Genomic DNA, 17,527 nt, shown 5'->3' with positions numbered 1-17,527 from the left:
TCTGTGGGCAAATATTTGAGAGCATTTAAGTCGGCGTGCCCCAGAGTGGGGGTTTCCACTGTCACCCCCAGTGACCCTGCACCCTTCCTGGTCACCGCCGTGCGCCGGGCTTGGCCGTTGCCACTGTCCTTTGGGGACCGTGTACGTCGCTGTCTCCAGTGCCGTGGCGTTGTGGTCACAGGAGTGGGAGGGCTGTCACCACGTCTCTTCCCGGGGCAGGCGGTCAAAGAGAAAGGAAATGATCTTTGCGGTGTGGCGAAAGCCTCGTGTCTGGATTTCGGGGACCTGGGTTCACAGACTCCACGCGTGGTAACCCTGGTGCCTCAGCCGCCTGGCCCCTTCCTCACACAGACACGGAGGATGAGGGACAGGCTAACTGACTGACTTCGGAGAAAACAGCGGGGACTGTTTACACGCGGAAAGCACCCGGTAAATTTCTTTATCTGTCCTGTTTCTTGCCGGCCTGGCAGTGGATGGAGACCCCCATTTTGTCGTGGATTTCCCTCTGAGCAATCTCACCGTCTGCTTCAACATCGACGGGCAGCCGGGGGACATCCTGAGGCTCGTCTCTGATCACGCGGATTCTGGTAAGTTCTTCCCTCCCTTGTGACCTCTGGGCAAGGTTAAGGTAGGTATCACAGCCCCCTCTGTCCTTGCGACGGGTGTGTGTGTGTGTGTGTAAGGGGACATACCACACACTGACGGCAGTGGGCTGGGTGCGGGGCTCGGTGTCACGACGACGTGGGTTGGAAGCGCTGCTCTCACGTGACTCCTTTCGTGGCCTTGGGCACACGTGCTCCTCGTAGCACGGAGACAGTGGTACTTCCTCGGGCAGCCCCACCAGGCTGTTGTCAGTAATGGATCTGAAGTCGTTTGGTAAATGAACGGGTCCTGTGGAGTTCGTGACTTTCCAGTCGAGGACTCGAACGGCAGGAGGGCTGGAGTCCCGCGGTCCTCTCTCCCGGTTCCTCGGCGACGCGGATGCGAAGCCCACAGCTCTGTGAGCACTCAACACCGAGCTAACGAGGGCTCTGATCTCCTTCAGTCTGTAGAGCGGCTGGGTGAAGGAGGTCAGTGTGTGAAAGGCTCTCGAGTCACACGCAGGTAACAGTGCCCGAGGGCTGGCTACGTGGCATTTCTCAGTTCTGAGGGGATGCGTTTCTGGAAGGCTAGGTTACAGAGCGTCCCATGGCCGGGTGACCGTGCGATGTGATTACATAATGTGCGGTCCCGGGGCCCCTTCCCCGCCCTGTGCTCTCACGAGGTTTCCTAGCCTTCGAGCTAAATGTCAGCTTGTCCTCACTCGGGCTCAGCAGTGAGATAGGGGCCTGCCTGTGTCCTCCCCGGAGGTACCCGCCTTCCTAGGAGGTACCCACCCACCTTCCTGGCGTTCCTGTGTTCAGCGTGGTGTCTGAGATGGGAAACCGCCAGAACGTGATGCCTGGAGCCTTGAGGCTGAGGTACCTGGCTGGGATTTCTCCTGTCCCCCTTACCCCTTGTCCCAGGGAAGGCACTTTTCTCCTGGAATGTCTAAGGAGCCGCTAGCCAAGATTTAGAGGAAGGTTATCACCAAAGCAGAGCAAGACAAGAGTTCATTAGATAGAAGTCTTTGAGTCTTGCCAATTACACCCTCACCAGGCAGCATCTCATGCAGGCCTGGCTGCTTCACGTGGAATCCTCTCCTGTCAGCTGTCCACTGGGACAGCGCAGAACCTTAGGGCCTACATGAGTCTAGGAAAGCCGCCGTGGTGTTAGTGATGATGAAGGAAAAAAAGAATGGAGTTCAGCTTGACGGCAGTTGACATCTTATTCGTGTGCGACCTCCTGGGATCTGATCTGTGTTACATGCCCATTTTATAGATGTGATAATCAAGGCTGTTTTTTAAAGTGACTTATCCAGGCATACCCACCTAGGAGGTGCAGAACCTGAGTTTTTGGACTAGAGAAGATGTTAGTCTTCACATTCTCCCACACTGCCCGTGGCATCACGGGATCGCCACATCAGGATCGGCGGAAACTAGCGGATAGGAAATGGGCGTCAGGGCCATGCAGGACTTTCGTCACTACAACCAGACCCAGTGACAAAGGCAAACAGACATGCACACCTCCTTCTGTGGTATCTTGACCCACGCCCCCTCTTTGCTGCCCCCACCCCAAGATACGGGAAAGATGGGGGAGGTAGGTTCATACCTTCCTGCCTTCACGCATTCACGCGTTCGCTCATTCACTCGGTAGGACTGAGCGGCCCCTCCCTACCCGGGAGTCAGACTTCATGGGGCCGGAGATTCAGAGTCAAGGCCAGAGGAGGGAGGAGATTCTATCAGATGTTCGCGTGCAGGTGGCTGGAAGGTGGGCTGGTCCGCTGACCCTTGTCCTCTCCCCTCTGCCTCCGAGGCGTGACGGTGAACGGGGAGCTGATCGGGGCGCCGGCTCCCCCAGGCGGCCACAAGAAGCAGCGCACTTACTTCCGCACCATCACCATCCTCGCCAACAAGCCCGAGCGGTCGTATCTGGAGATCACTCCGAGCAGAGTCATCCTGGACGGTGGGGACAGGCTGGTCCTCCCGTGCAACCGGAGCGCGGTGGTGGGGCGCCGCGGGCTGGAGGTGTCGGTGTCCGCCAACGCCAACGTCACCGTCACCATCCAGGGCACCATTGCCTTCGTCGTCCTCATTCACCTCTACAAAAAGCCGGCCCCCTACCAGCGGGACCACCTGGGCTTCTACATCTCCAGCAGCAGAGGCCTGTCCAGCAGCTGCCACGGACTGTTAGGTGGGCGGCCGCCCTCACGCCGGGTCGAGCGAAGACGTCAGGGTCCCAGAGCGAGGCTCCTGTTGCCCTTGCCTTTAGCTTGAGTGAGAAGCGCAGTCGTGAAATCACACGTCTTGCCTCCTGGCGGCTTTCCGGAACGGGGAGGGGTTCATAAACGAATTGTCACTGGCCTCCTGGGAGAACGGGCCGAGACTTGGGGGGATAATCCTCTCGGGGTCTGGCTTCTGACTCGGGAAGTTGCAAGCGGAGGGCAGTCCGCGCCCAGCACGGGCGTGAGGCCCCCGTCCCGCCCCGGGCGGCAGGCCGTGTCCTCTGGTTTCCGCCCACGGTCCCACGTGCGCCCTCTGCCCACAAGTGCGGGGCGGCCGCCGCCAGGGCCTGGTTAGAAAGCAGGATTTCCTGGCACTGGAGCTGGACGGGTGGGGTCCGGCCTGACGGCCGGGGGCGCAGGCCGGGATTCCTTTGGCCTCGGCCGTGCCCTCACGTGACCTGCGGTACTCTGCCGAGTGTTTCCGGAGGAGACCGAACAGGCTGCCGTCGGCACCCTCGGCCCCTGCCCACCGAATGCGTGGTCCGGAGGGGCCTGTGGCCGGAGGAGAGGGCATGCCCCGCCCTTCCCCCGCTCCTGTCCTTCCAGCTCTGGTTCCCCGTCTGTACTGGTGGTCCGGCAGCCTCCCAGTGTTAACTGGGGGGGGCGGGGGCGCTCTGAATGCCACCTGGGGCCCCCCTCCCCCGTCCGTACCCTCCCAACACGCGCCCCGTCGCTGACACCAGAAGGTGCGAGTCTTCCGGGAGGGTCCCACCTCGGACCGCGGTCAGCCAGACCCCCCGCCTCCGAGCTCCTCCGCCCCCGCCCCCCACCTCGGGTAACCCCGAGCGCTGGCCGGCCGCCACCGGTGGGCTCCTCGGGACTGACGCGCCTCAGCCCAGGGCGGCCTGCACTCCACTCACACCCGGCGCTTTCTTGTGTCCTCCTAGGTCAGTTCCTGAGCCGGGACGCCACGCTCACGCAGGAGCCCGCCGGGCTCAGCGAGGGCCCTGGCCGGCCTCCGCTCCCGAGGGCGGGCGACGGGCCGGAGACGGTCCTGAAGGTGAGAGGGCACCAGGTCCCGGTGGTCCGGAAGCAGAGGAGGATCTACAACGGGGAGGAGCAGGTAGACTGCTGGTTCGCCAGGAGCAACGCGGCCGGGCTGCTGGACGGCGAGTACCGGGACTACCTAGCAGCGCACCCGTTTGACTCAGAGACCGCGTTCGGCCTGGGACCGTCCGGGGGGCTCTGACGCCGGGCCCGAACGAAAGGGTGCACGACGGGGACGCGCGGGGACGCCACGGTGCGGCTCCTGTGGCCGGCGCGCGCCCGGCCTCCCGACGGTTGACTGCCACCCGTGACCCACCCCTGCTGGCGCGTAGGCCCCAGGTCGGCCTGAGAGAAGCGTAGGGGCGGGGCGCTGGGGCGACAGTGGTCTTTCCTTCTGCGTCCTCCCCTCCGCCGCCCCCGCCGCCGTGGTAGAGAGAGAGGGTAGCACCGAGGAGAAAGGTCACGCCGCCCCGTCGGCCCGGCGCGCGCGCATCAGGCCGGCCGGCTTGTCCCCCTCACGGCCCGTCGTGAGGGAACCGGTGAGGGAACGTCGCCACACAAAGCCGCTTTCCTCGGTGGCAAGGGCCACGTTTGGGCACCCTGCTTTTCGCCTGCCGTTAGCGCTTCGGAATCTCCCCTCGCAGAGCTCCCGTGGCCTCCGCGTGCGTGGCCACCCTCCGCCTCAGGGCAGCCTGCCGTGGGCCCGGCCCGGGTCATGCAAATAGCTCGTAGGTTTGATCACTGTAAGCAATTCAGGCTTTTCTTAGGAGGGGATTTTCTTCTGCTGTGATATCTTGCCCTTGAAAATGAGTTTTCATTAAAAAAAAAATTGGTTGAAAATCGAAAACTTGCATCCCAGAGACCATCTTTCTGTCACGGGCTTTGTAAAAGGCCGCTCGGCCGTGCTGATGTGCTGATGTGTTTCTGTCTGTCCCGGTCAAGCTAATAAACAGGACAGCCCCGCGCGGCTGGTTCTTCCTGGCCCGTCCCGGAGCCGGAGACTCGGCCGGTGCTCCACTCGGCCCTCCCGTACCTGTGTCGCGACTCCGGCCTCATTTGCTCGCGGTCCCGGGGGAGGTGACCCACCAGGCCCACCAGGCGGCGCTGGGATGGGAGGTGGGGCCGGCACGGGGCCTCACGGGCCTGCCCACGTTCCCAGCGAAGGTGCGGCCGCGCTGGCAGGCTGGGCCGCCGTCCCACGTGTCGGGGAGGCCGAGCCAGGAAGTGGGCGCGCGGGGGGCACTGCGGCTGTTCCGGACAGACGGTCCGACCCCACGAGGGAAAGGTTACATCGGTGGCGGGGGCCTCAGAGGTCAGTGAGTGGGCCCGTCCGTGAAGCCCGTCGCGTCATGGGGGGGGGGGGGAGCCGGGCTAAGGGCGGCCGGGGGGGGGGGGGGAGGGGGGGAAACGGGGGGGGGGGAGGGGGGAAACGGGGGGGGGGGACGTTTCCCTTCCGTCTCGGGGACCCGCTCGCTCTCCGCCGCGCGAACCCACCCAGCTCTCGGGTTTTCCCAGACCCGCTGCCGGAGTTCATACCCGAGGTGCGAAGACACCAGCCCAGCCGCGGACAGACGCGTCCGTACTTCGGGGCTCAGAGGAAGAGGAGGGGTGTGAAGCAGGGCGGGCTCCCCGGGGGCCTCCCGGTATGTAAACCCCGCCCAGCCGGGCAGACGTCCCGGGAGCCCTCCGGGTGAGGTGCCTGGCGTGCTGTCCTGGTTTGGCCCCCCAGGCTGCGGTGGGGGGAGGGGCGGGGGGCGGCGCCTGGCCGGGGGGGGGGGGGGGGGGGGGGCGGTGCCTGGCCGGCTCAGTCGTGCAGCGCGTGATGCTTGATTTCAGGGTTGTGAGTTCGAGCCCCGTGCTGGGCGTGGAGTCTTCTCAAAAAAAAAAAAACAAAAAACAAAAAACAAAACAAAAAAAAACACCAAAAAAAACAAACAGATTACAGAAGGGGCTGTTACTACACGTTACCAGTTAACTCCCGGTTACTACTGGTTTCTTTCTTTTTTTTTTTTAACATCTTTTTAACATTTATATATTTATTTATTTATTTTTGAAAGACAGAGAGAGCACTAGTTGTGGAAGGTCAGAGAGAGGGGGAGACACGGAATCCGAAGCAGGCTCTCAGTGGTCAGCACAGAGCCGAATGCGGGGCTCGAACCCACGAAGCAGGAGCCCATGACCTGAGCTGAAGTTGGACGCTCAACCGACTAATCCCCCCGGGGACCCCCAGTTACTACTGGTTTCTAAGAGCAGAGACGAGTATTCCTGCGAGGTACCTCTCACTTACTCTCCTATCAAGGTTGAGCTTTTATTTTAACGTTTTTACTTACTTCAGACAAATCCCACTTTTCTTCTTCCTCCTCTTTGTTGTCTGCGTCTTTTTAGTGCGGAAGTTATTTACCATTAAGTGTTCTGTCTTCGCTGGAGACCGCGATATCTCCAGATATCTCCACATTCACGTTGTATTAAGGACCTCATAATCTGATTGGAAAACATAGTGTTTTCCGTGGGTCACGTGTGCTGTGCATCGCAAGCCTTTGAAAAAAAGTAAATGCAGAGGAAAGGAATTCGCTTCTCAGGTGGGGAAACTGAGGCAGAGCACAGCTGCGCGGTTTTTCCCACGTCGTGTGGAAGACCTAAAACAGGGCCAGGCTGAACTTGCTAGCTTTGCTATGACCTCACCGTGACCTCACCGTCCGGCCGTCATTTCTTTCCCGTATCAATGGGGGGAGTGGTGCAGAGTGAGCAGTTACATGACATCAGCCACCACGTTCCAGCCAGAGGAGTTGTGTCCTGACCACAGCCGTGTTAGCACGTCCAAGCGGCTGACGAACTGGGGTCTTAGCAGGACCCCCCCGCCCCCAGATCCGTATCCCCTCGTCATCTGAGGAAGAGAAACCTCTGAGCGGGTCCCTCCCTAAGGGTCTCCCGATTCAAAGCGTCCCATTTCCCCAATTAAAGGGACGGAATGTTCTCTACCCACCCGTGCTGGGTGCCTTATCTTCTCCCGTGGGACTTTTGGGTGATTTACTGCTTCCGGCTAGAGGGGGTGGGGCCGGTCGCATAAACCTCGGTGACACTCCATCACCGCCGGGCGGTGGCACGCTGGGAGCGGGACAGGCCACCTCCCTGCTTCTTTCAGGCATCTCGCCGAGTCTTTGATTGTGTCTTGTGTCCTCATAGGTGGATTAAGGGACAGGATTTATTTCTTGAAATTTATCTCTCGGCCGAAGTGAACGGCATGCAGAGAATGTTTGTGTTCCCCCCAGAATTCACATGCCGCAGCCTAAATTCCCAGTGTGGTGGCCTTTGGAGGGTGATGAGGTCATGAGGCTGGGGCCCCCGGATGGGATTAGTGCCCCTGTAGGAAGGGACACCGCAGAGGTGGGCTTCCTGCTCTCCCCCACGCGAGGACAGACCCAAGTCAGCGTCTGTCTGTGAACGAGGGGCAGGGCTCTCGCCAGAGCCGCACCCGCAGGCCCATGGACCCTGGACCCCCAGCCTCCAGAGCTGTGGGAGAGGAATGCCTGTTGGTTAAGCGCCCCCAGTCTAAGCCCCCCGGTCTATGGCATTCTTGGAATAGCACCCTGAGCCGACTGAGACAGTGAATCCAAAATGCGAATTCTATCTCCTTCGTCCAGCCACCCACAACGTGTACAGTGCAGTTACTAACTTGGAACCATTAGAACGCTATCCAGCTAAAAAAAAAGCAGCAAATAAAGTCACACGGCTAGGCAAAGACTTAGAAACGTAACTTTAAATATTTATTTTAGTCGGTTTAATAAGTAGGGCACAAGATAGTTCACGTTCAAGAGACTTTAAAAAAAAAAAATTAAGACCAGGGCGCCTGGATGGCTTAGTCGGTTAAGCGATCTCACAGTTCGCGGGCTGGAGCCCCGCGTCGGGCTCTGTGCTGATGGCTCAGAGCCTGGAGCCTGCTTCGGATTCTGTGTCTCCCTCTCTGCCCCTCCCCCGCTCACGTGCACGCGTGCGCTCTCTCTCTCTCAAAAATAAACATTAAAAAAATTTTAAACTAGGAGAATGAAACGTAAAGACACAGCATGTGGTTACGTTTATGTTTTGAGGGATCGTGGAGTTAGGGCTGTAGACAAAAAGCCTTGATGAATCCAACCGCACCCCTTGCTTGTAGAAATCTCTGAATTACGTGAAATACCTGTAAATGGAGTAGCGAGTGACACGTTAAACCGACACAAACTACTGTACAGAACGGCAGACGTGCAGCAACCATTCCCGACCGTTTATTTAACCGTCACACGCACAGACAAGCGGCTTATCCCTCTGGGACTCTGACATCCCAGGGCGTCCCTCGTGTACACACGGCCGCGTCTAGCTGGTACTTCTTCCATCTGCCTCTGGGGTGGTTTTGCGCTTCAAGCGGCCTTTCTGGCTCGTGGTTCTGGCACTGTCCCCACCCCCACCCCCACCCCCAGCACCGGTGGTCCTGCCCAAGCCTGTTCAGATTCCCACCGCGCTCCTCCACGTGCCGAAGGGAACAGTCCCTGGTTAGAAGCAGGAGAGACACGGAACGTGACACCCAGCGCTGGGAGGCGGTGAGAAAGAAGAAACAAAGGCGGCCTCTCTGGGCTTCGGCTTCTTCGTCCGCACAAGGAAGGGGTGCACTCAGACCCTCTGATTTTTATCTTTCTGCGGCAGATGAAGGTACTTCCTGAACCTCCAAGCAATAAACGCAGCACGATTCATTCGATGACGCCGCTGTGTTTGGGGATCCAACGTTCCCGACCCGGGGATTCAGGGGAAGACCAAGTTCAGGCCTCCGTGGAGGGGACGGCTGAGGGCGGGAGAGGGAAGGAGCGCCAGGGTGGAAACAGCCCTGCAGTACTGTGAGAGCTAGGCCGCGCAGGCTGGCGTCTGCGCCTGGAGGAGGTGGGAAGGAGGCCGGGAAACCATCCCAGAGATGGCCGAGAGCGCCAAGCCGCGGGAGGAAGGGAGTATACAGAGGCCGCCACCCAACCGAGTTTTCTAGAATGTCCAGCAGCTGTGAGCATCTTGCAAACGGAAGCACCTTTCTCCCCCGCCCACTGTCCCACGAATCCAGAGGTCACTGAGGCCCCAGTGGGTGCCACTCCATACGGTCCCAGGTCCCTCACCACCTCGATGCTGTCCTGGGGCATCTCTGGCCCTGTGCTCTTGGCTGCAGAGGAGGCCCGGCAGAGTCACAGCGGCACGGGGTCCCCTCCCGCCACCGGGGCTCCCGCTGGCATTTGGCCAACTGGGGTCACCTCTTTCCCCCGCGCCCCCCAGCCCCAGCATTCACTCCGTTCTGCTCCAGCCTCCTAGACCACCTCGCCCACGGCTTCCCAGTTTTTTGTCCCCTGTCGTGCTGAGAAAACTGCCAGGAGCTCCCATTTGCTCCGTGCCCCATCACAGCGGCGCTGCCGTCCCGCGGCCCTCGTCTCCGTGCCCCTCGTCTCCGCACCCCGTCCTTACTGGTGCAGCTGGCTGCCTCCTTTGTCACCCCCCTGGGCAGGTGCTTCCGTTAGTCTCTTTCTTCCTAGAGTCTCCAGACTCTCGCTCCCCCCAGCTCTGCCCTCTTGATTCCACAAACCACTCCGGGAGGTCCCCTCTGCTCTGACCCCGTCGTCCCCACCCGGCTCTTGGCCTTCCCTCTTCCGTGTGCTGTGTCTGCGGGGTGGTCGGTGTTTGAGACCTCGCTTTTCTTTTCCTTTACCTCTTAGGTGCTGAACTCGTCACAGTCCGCTTCTGTCCTCGGCACGTCTACGGGGGCGGATCTGGCGACCATTGCCACCACCCATTCCCGCCTCTGAGTGTGGCTGTGTTTCCCTCTCGTGGAAATCCTGGAGCCTTCGCTTCTTTTGTGCGATTGGTTTCTTTTCTTAGTTTCTTTTGCTGAATGTCTTTCCTCCTGCCAACCTGTGTGCGGACTTGCCTTCAGGTTCCCCCTAGGTTCCCTGTGGGCTCTTCCTCGGGGACCCCGTCCGAATCAGCCTCTGGCTCTGCGTGGGAGATCCTGAGAATGAATGTAAGGTCCTGACCGCTCGTCTGGGAACGCTTCCTTTCATTTTTCTGGCGTCACCTCAAACTCAGGAATAAAAGCAAACTTGCTATCCTCAAAGCGTCTGTCTCTTGACTAGAAGTATTTGGAATTCAGGATCTGGGAAGAAAGGAAGAAGTTCTAGCAACAGTCCTTTCTGTTTTGACTTTTGCAAATAAAGGTGTGTGTGTGTGTGTGTATGCATCTCATAGGAGGCCAATTTAAAATTAATTTAAAAAATGTTTTTAAAATATTTTTGAGACAGCACATGAGTGGGGGGGGGCAGTTGCAGAGAGAGGGAGAGAGACAGAGCACAAGCAGGAGAGGGGCAGAGAGAGAGGGAGACACGGCATCCAAAGCAGCTCCAGGCTCCGAGCGGTCAGCACAGAGCCCGACACGGGGCTCGAACCCACAAACCGCGAGATCGTGACCTGAGCCAAAGTTGGACACCAAACCGACCGAGCCACCCGGGCAAAATTCATTTTTACGGACACGGCATTCTTCCTGAAAATTCTCTGTTAATCATATTATTTTCTCAAAACAACAGCTGTGTTTGTGCAGGAGGGGGGCCCAGTGTCCTGACTTGCTCACTGGGAATTTCTGGTTATATAAGATGAATATCTCACACACACTGAGTTCACGGATACGTCCATGAACTTGCACCATCAGCACAAAATACATGATAAATACGTTCTAGTGTGCTTTTAAAAGGTAAGTTCTGTTTGAAATGGAGGAAAGACACAGTCCCGGCACCTGAGCGGGAATGGATGTATGAGCCGTGTACCTGCCACCGCTGGTTGGCCTCACACGGCTGGGCTCGTCCAGCCCCACGAATGGGAGGGAGAGAAAGCTGCCGAAAGCCAGCTCCTACCCGAGTTCACACGGACGCTACAGGAAAAGCGAACCTTTCCAGGGGAAGGTAGAATCAATGCAGAGTCTGAAGGCTCGGCTCAGAGGTGAAGTGTATTTGCCTTTGAAGAAGGCTGGAGCCCAGGAATATTCTAGAAACTGAAAGTTTCCCCATGCTGGGGCCCCTGGGTGGCGCAGTCGGTTAAGCGTCCGACTTCAGCCAGGTCACGATCTCGCGGTCCGTGAGTTCGAGCCCTGCATCGTGCTCTGGGCTGATGGCTCAGAGCCTGGAGCCTGTTTCCGATTCTGTGTCTCCCTCTCTCTCTGCCCCTCCCCCGTTCATGCTCTGTCTCTCTCTGTCCCAAAAAAAATAAATAAACGTTGAAAAAAAAAAAAAAAGAAAGTTCCCCCATGCAATCTGGAGGCGACTCTTCATTCTTTTTAACCTCATCCTCCGCCTGCCTGGAAAACTTAAAATCGGGTACTTTGAGGACTTGTGATAAAAAACATTATAGAAACCTGGGTGTATTAACTGACGGACCGTAACGTCTTAAATGTTCCTGCAACTTTCCCAGAAGACAAAATGCTTCAAAACAAACACGTTCACTTATTCACTCAACCAATATATGCATCTTTTAATGTTTTCATTTCTTTTTGAGAGAGAGAGAGAGAGTGAGAGCACGCAAGCAGGGGAGGGGCAGAGAGAGAGGGAGACACAGAATCCGAAGCGGGCTCCAGGCTCCGAGCTGTCGGTAGGAAGCCTGACACGGGGCTCGAACCCACAAACCGTGAGATCATGACCTGCTGAAGTCGGACGCCCAACTGACTGAACCCCCCCGGGTGCCCAAAACTTATTTATTCTTAATAAAAACACTGCGGAGGGGCGCCTGGGTGGCTCAGTTGTTTGAGTGTCTGACTTTGGCCTAGGTCATGACCTCGCCATTCTTCCGTTCGAGCTCTGCATCCGGCTCAGTGCTGATAGCTCAGGCCTGTTCGGATTCTGTGTCTCCCCCTCTCTCTGTCTGCCCCCTCTCCCACCCACACTCTCTCTGTCTCAAAAATAAATAAAACAACAACGACAAAAAAAAAAAAAACACCGAAGAAAAGGAAAATAAGCTGTGCAGAAGAACTAAAATCCAGGGACTCTGAGTGTCTCACCAGAGCTGCGTTTTGGGGCATAGGCTGATCCGGCCACAGTGCCTTTGCTTGTCCGGTGTCGCCGGGATGCTGTAGACAACACGAAGGTGGCCTCCACTGCGACTCTGGTGGATCGAGGGGCCCTGCGTCCAGCACCCGCCCGTGGGGCTCAGCCGAATGTCACGGGGCAAGGAGAAGACAGGATGGTGCGGGGTGTCCCCGGGGCGGTGACTTCAGCATCGCCTTTTCCCTCTGAAGGCGGATGTCCGCGGTGTGAATGTTGGGCTGCTTTCTGACCCTGGTCCGGGCACCAAGCTGGGACGTGCTGAGCCAGAGGCCACCGGACCGCTCCGGGCCCCTCCTTCTCCCTTCTCCTTAGAAACAGCTCGGGGCGAGGAGGCACGTCCGGGGAGCTCGGGTGTCGGGAGCGGCTGGGGAAGGGGGTCCCGACCCGCAGCCATTACATGTGCGGAAATGGAGCGCGACAGAATTCGCGCGCACCCTCGGTGGCTTTTCGACGTCACTCCTGCTGGGAGAGGCCCAGACACCGCGGCTGTGGCCATGATTAATGAGCCACGGGTGCCCCTGCCGGGACTGGGGCTGGGGAGGCGGGGGCTCGCGGAACCTCCCCTTTCCACGGCCAGACGGCCACGGCGATGCGCAGGTGACACGTCTCGTCCTAGTTTCTGCGGGGGGCGGGGAGGGGGGGGCAACGGAGCCGGAGGAGAGCTGTGCGTGGTCAGGGCGCCCGGAAGGAGCCACGCACTTGGCTCTGGGGCCGCGGGGAGGACCGCGGGGGGGTGGGGAGGGGCCGCGAAGAGCCCACAGCCCAAAGGCAACGTAGCCGGAGAAGGTCTCCCGCGACACCCACCTCGTGGGCCCGTGCTCCGTCATGGCGTGGGGGCAGTGACGCAACCCGGAGCGACAGCCTGCCGGGCCCAGAATGGGATGAATGTCCGCGGTTGCGCCTGCCTTCCTTTCCCCATGAAGACCCCCCCCCACCCGCCCCGTGTCCCCTGCTCCTGCTTCCCCAGCCTCCCGTCGTCTGGGGCGCCTCACCCACACCCGAGACCTGCAAGGAGCTTAGCCTCCACCGCCTCTGTGGGGGCCGCCCGCCCAGCTGCTGGACGCAAAGGGGGGAGGGACACGAAGAAGGATGCGAACCTTGGCCACCACCGTCGGGAGCCTAGGGTTCCCCCCAGATCACAGCATCTGTTTTTATGTCGGTTTCTTTTCACGACCTTCTCTCAGAAGCCCCCGTGGGGTTGCGAAGTCGCGTGTGCAGGATGTTCCTTGCTGCTTTATTTATTTATTTATTTATTTTTAACATTTATTTATTTTTGAGACAGAGACAGAGCATGAACAGGGGAGGGGCAGAGAAGAGGGAGACACAGTATCTGAAACAGGCTCCAGGCTGTGAGCTGTCAGCACAGAGCCCGACGCGGTGCTCGAACTCACGGACCGTGAGATCATGACCTGAGCCGAAGTTGGACGCTTAACCGACCAAGCCACCCAGGCGCCCCCCTTGCTGCTTTTTAAAGGTAAAAAAGTTTTTAACGTGAAACGCAAACACACAGACACCAAGAAATAGCCTAAATGGCCGTCCCAAGGTGGCAGCATACTTTCCTGGTGGGAACACGAGCACCAGGGCCTACGGCTAGTGAAATGAGGTGTGGGAGCCTGGGGGGCTCAGGCGGTGAAGCGTCCGACTTCAGCTCAGCTCGTGATCTCCTGGCTCGTGGGTTCGAGCCCCGCGTCGGGCTCTGGGCTGACAGCTCGGAGCCTGGAGCCCGCTTCGGATTCTGTGTCTCCCTCTCTCTCTGCCCCTCCCCCTGCTCGCACTCTGTCTCTCAAAACACAAAACAAAACAAAACATTGAAAAAAAAAGCTAAAATACAGAATCTGTCTCTCTCTCTCTCTCTCTCTCAAAACAAGAGCTAACCGCAGGTGACTCTCTTCCTAAAAGCTGTTTGACGTGGACCCTTGGCTACCATATCTCGGTGGCCGCCACACCACGGGCCGAGCGAAGGCCCCGTGCTGTGATTGAAGCCGAACTCGTCTGGTGCGGGTCCTCAAATGACCCCACTCCCCTCTCAGGGAGCGGAGCCTAAGTCCGGGTACAATGCCTGGCCCAGCTTTCGGTGTCTCTCCCTCTCTTCAATTGCTTTCCTCCAGGGGGAGAGGAGAGCAGCTCCCAGACCTCCCTGGGGGGTCAGGGAGAGGCAGGCCTCTTCTCTCCCACTCATGGGGTCATGGTGGCGGCCGAGAGCAGGCCACCCGCCCGTGAGTGGACAGCCAGTACGGCCAGGCCCGGGGCCATGGGCGCTGGGCCCGGGCGCCCCTCTACCTGGGCCTGCTAGGATTACAGAATGTGCGGGCCGAAAGGGGAGAACGGTCTGGAAGGCCCCGTGAAGCCTGTGTCCCCACGCGGGAGGTCCCGGGCTGCCCTTGCGGCCGGGCTGGCTGGAAAAGAAAGGAGTTATTATGTGGGTGGGGAGGGGGCAGAGAGGTGTTGAGCAGAGAAAATGGTTGAAATTCGAGTCGCACTGATGCTGGCAGCTTGGCGCCTGCTGTTAGACCGGCAGATGAACTCTGATAAACCCGAGGCACTTTCCCCACACCCGCCTGGAAACTCTAGCACCCCGCGGAGAGTGCAGGGCGGCTGGGAGGGGTCCGGGGAGACGGGGCTGTGAAGCCCAGGGTGGGGGCGCTGTGCATCTCCAGAGGGGCAGGCAGGAAGCCAACTTTGCTCAGGTCAGGCCATTCAAGTACAGGTCTGGTGCCTTAATGGGTCTGCAGGGGCAGGTACACAGCCGGGGGGGGGGGGAGCCTGCCCTGGGGCCTGGGCAGGGGTGGGAGGAGGAGGGAGGGAGCGGGTGGCAGGAAGCACCCCCCCCTCTGTCCCCGTGCACCAGCACTTGGACCAGACAGCTCCAGTGGTGACCGGAGGCTGGGGGTGGGACCCCCCCCAACCCTGGCAACGCGTCCCTTGCCCAACCCTCCCAGACAAGCTGGTGAGAAGCTCTTCCCCCAGGGAGAGTCACAGCACCCCATGTTTCCCCTTCTAGTCCTGGAGATTGGGGTGAGTCTGAATTTGTGTGCTTAAGCTCAAGGTCCTTAGCATCCATGCACAGCAACGTGAATGCACCTGACGCCACTGAATTTTGCCTTAAAAAGATGGTCAACGATAGATCTACCATGAGGTCCGGCAATCCCGCTTCTGGGTCTAGGCCTGAAGGAAATGAACCTGTGATCTCAAAGAGTCACCTGCTCTCTGCATTCGTGGTACTCACAATAGCCAAGGCACAGAAAGAACCGAAGGGTCTTTCAGTGGAAAAGTGGCTACAGAAAACGGAATATTACTCAGCTTTGAAAAACAATTTGCAACAACATGGATGAGTCTGGAGGGCGTTGCTACTAAGCGAAATAAGCCAGACAGAACAAGACAGAACACGGTATAGTACCGCTTACATGCGGAGTCTAGAAAAACCAAAACCAAACAGACAAACAAGTCGAACTCACGAGAGAGTAGAAAAGTGGCTGCCAGAGGCTGCCAGGTGGGCGTAGGGGGAGAGATGGGAACACGTTACCCAAAGGGCACAGGCTTCCGGTTATAAGATGAACCAGGACTGAGGATCTGCTGTGTAACATGGTGAGTACATTGGCAACACCGTATTGTGGGATTGAAATTTGCTAAGACAGTAACACTCAAGTATGAAAAAAAAATGGTCAAAACAGGGTTTTGAGGGGCGCCTAGGTGGCTCAGTCGGTTAAGCCTCTGACTCTTTTTTTTTAATTTTTTTTTAACGTTTATTTTTGAGACAGAGAGAGACAGAGCATGAACAGGGGAGGGGCAGAGAGAGAGGGAGACACAGAATCTGAAGCAGGCTCCAGGCTCCGAGCTGTCAGCACAGAGCCCGATGTGGGGCTCGAACTCACGGACCGTGGGATCATGACCCGAGCCGAAGTCGGATGCCTAACCGACTGAGCCACCCAGGCGCCCCTAAGCCTCTGACTCTCGATTTCAGCTCAGGTCACGATCTTGCGGTTCATGGGATCGAGCCCCGCATCGGGCTCTGCATTGACAGAGAGGAGCCTGCTCGGGATTCTCTTTCTCCCTCTCTCTCTGTCCCTCCCCCGCTTGTACTCGCTTTCTCCCCCAAAATAAATAAGTACGCATTAAAAAAACAACAACAGGGTTTTGAAGAGACATTTGCACACTGACGTTTATAGAAGCATTTTTACAAACACCAAGAGGTGAGAGCAACCAAAGTGTCCGTTGATGGATAAATGGACAGGTAACATGTGGCCTATCCGTACAGTGGAATAAAATTCAGCCTTAAAACGGAAGGAAATCCTGTCCTATGTTCCAACGTGGATGTACCTCGAGGACACCGTGCTAAGTGAAACAAACCAGCCACAAAAAAGACAAAGACCGTGAGATTCCACTTACACGAGGTATTGAAAATCATCAAACTCACAGAGAAAGGAGGGTGAGGGTTAACAGAGGCTGGGGGAGAGGGGACAAGGAGGAGCCGTGTGAAGGGGACAGGGTTTCCTATCTGCAAGGTGGAAAAGTTCAGGAAACCTAATTCACAACTTAACGCCACTGACTTGTGCACTTAGAAGTGGTTAAGAGGATAAATTCCACATTATTTTAAAAAACTAGAGTTTATTTTATGGAGCAATTTTAGGGTCACAACAACATTGTGAGTAAGGCACAGAGAGCTCCCATCTGTGCCCTGGTCCTGACACCACAGCCCCCCCCCCACTGGTAACGCCCCCCCCCCCCCGACAGAGTGGGACAGTTGTCACAACGGAGCCTAAATGGACACATCCTCGCCCACACTGTTAGTGCTTTTACCACAACGGACAAAAAATGTGAGCACAACATTGATAGAAAAACCCGACATATTGCACGGTGAGAGAAAACGATAGATGAAACTTATTTACTAACATGGATGCAAACATTTTGAATTTTTTCCGAGGCTTCTCTTTTCTATTTATTGATTTTGAGAGAGAGGGAGCAGGGAGGGGCAGAGAGAGAGAGGGAGAGCGAGAGGATCCCAAGCCAACTCCGCACTGTCAGTGGGAAACCCGACGTGGGGCTCAAACCCACGAACCACGAGCTCATGACCTGAGCCGAAACCAACAGCTGGTCGCTTCACCGACTGAGCCACTCAGGCGCCCCGGATGCAGACAATTTTAAATTAAAGATCGGCTAAGAGTCCGCATCAAAAGCATGACAAAATATGGTTTACATGGTGAAAATTGTGTTATGGATATTTTACCATGATTTAAAAAGAAAAAAATCCTCTCTTTTACCTTCCAGCCTGAAGAACAGACCCTCGGGGGCTCCAGGGTCAGGCTGGAATCACCACGAGTACCTCTGGGCACCGAGGACACCTGTTCCCAAGCAGCCTTCCTGAAGAACACGACAGACACCGTGTGCGTCCAAGGCGCGGTCAGCTGGCTGCCGGGCCTGCCGGGCCTTCCGGGCGCTGCCGGGTCCTCGGGACTTGGGAGAAGGCGCCAGGCGTGGGTGTGGAGGCTGCCTCATCCTGTTCCCATCTGCCCCCTCGCTGCAAGCGAAGCAGGTGACTCCCTGGACCACCTGCCAGAGAGGGAGAGGGCTGGTGACGGGGTTGGATGCTCTG

The 17,527-nt window shown here is 57.8% G+C and overlaps 1 protein-coding gene across 1 annotated transcript in view; it reads left to right on the top strand.

The window, feature by feature from the left end:
* ITIH5 (inter-alpha-trypsin inhibitor heavy chain 5) overlaps nucleotides 1–4,079 on the top strand; it is an 80,118-nt gene extending 76,039 nt beyond the window's left edge. Inside the window, exons 12-14 of the mRNA XM_047066835.1 lie at nucleotides 471–587; nucleotides 2,395–2,772; nucleotides 3,751–4,079. Coding sequence (XP_046922791.1) covers nucleotides 471–587; nucleotides 2,395–2,772; nucleotides 3,751–4,052 — 797 coding nt within the window. The 3' untranslated portion in view covers nucleotides 4,053–4,079. The remainder of the gene's footprint in view (nucleotides 1–470; nucleotides 588–2,394; nucleotides 2,773–3,750) is intronic.
* Nucleotides 4,080–17,527: the final 13,448 nt, after the last annotated feature.

This window comes from Lynx rufus, unplaced genomic scaffold (assembly GCF_022079265.1).
Source record: "Lynx rufus isolate CCGP_SWC_20201006 ecotype Redwood Valley unplaced genomic scaffold, mLynRuf1.p SCAF_7, whole genome shotgun sequence".
Taxonomy (NCBI): Eukaryota; Metazoa; Chordata; class Mammalia; order Carnivora; family Felidae; genus Lynx; species Lynx rufus.
The sequence above is the reverse complement of the archived record's forward strand: the minus strand, read 5'-3'. Positions and strand labels throughout refer to the sequence as shown.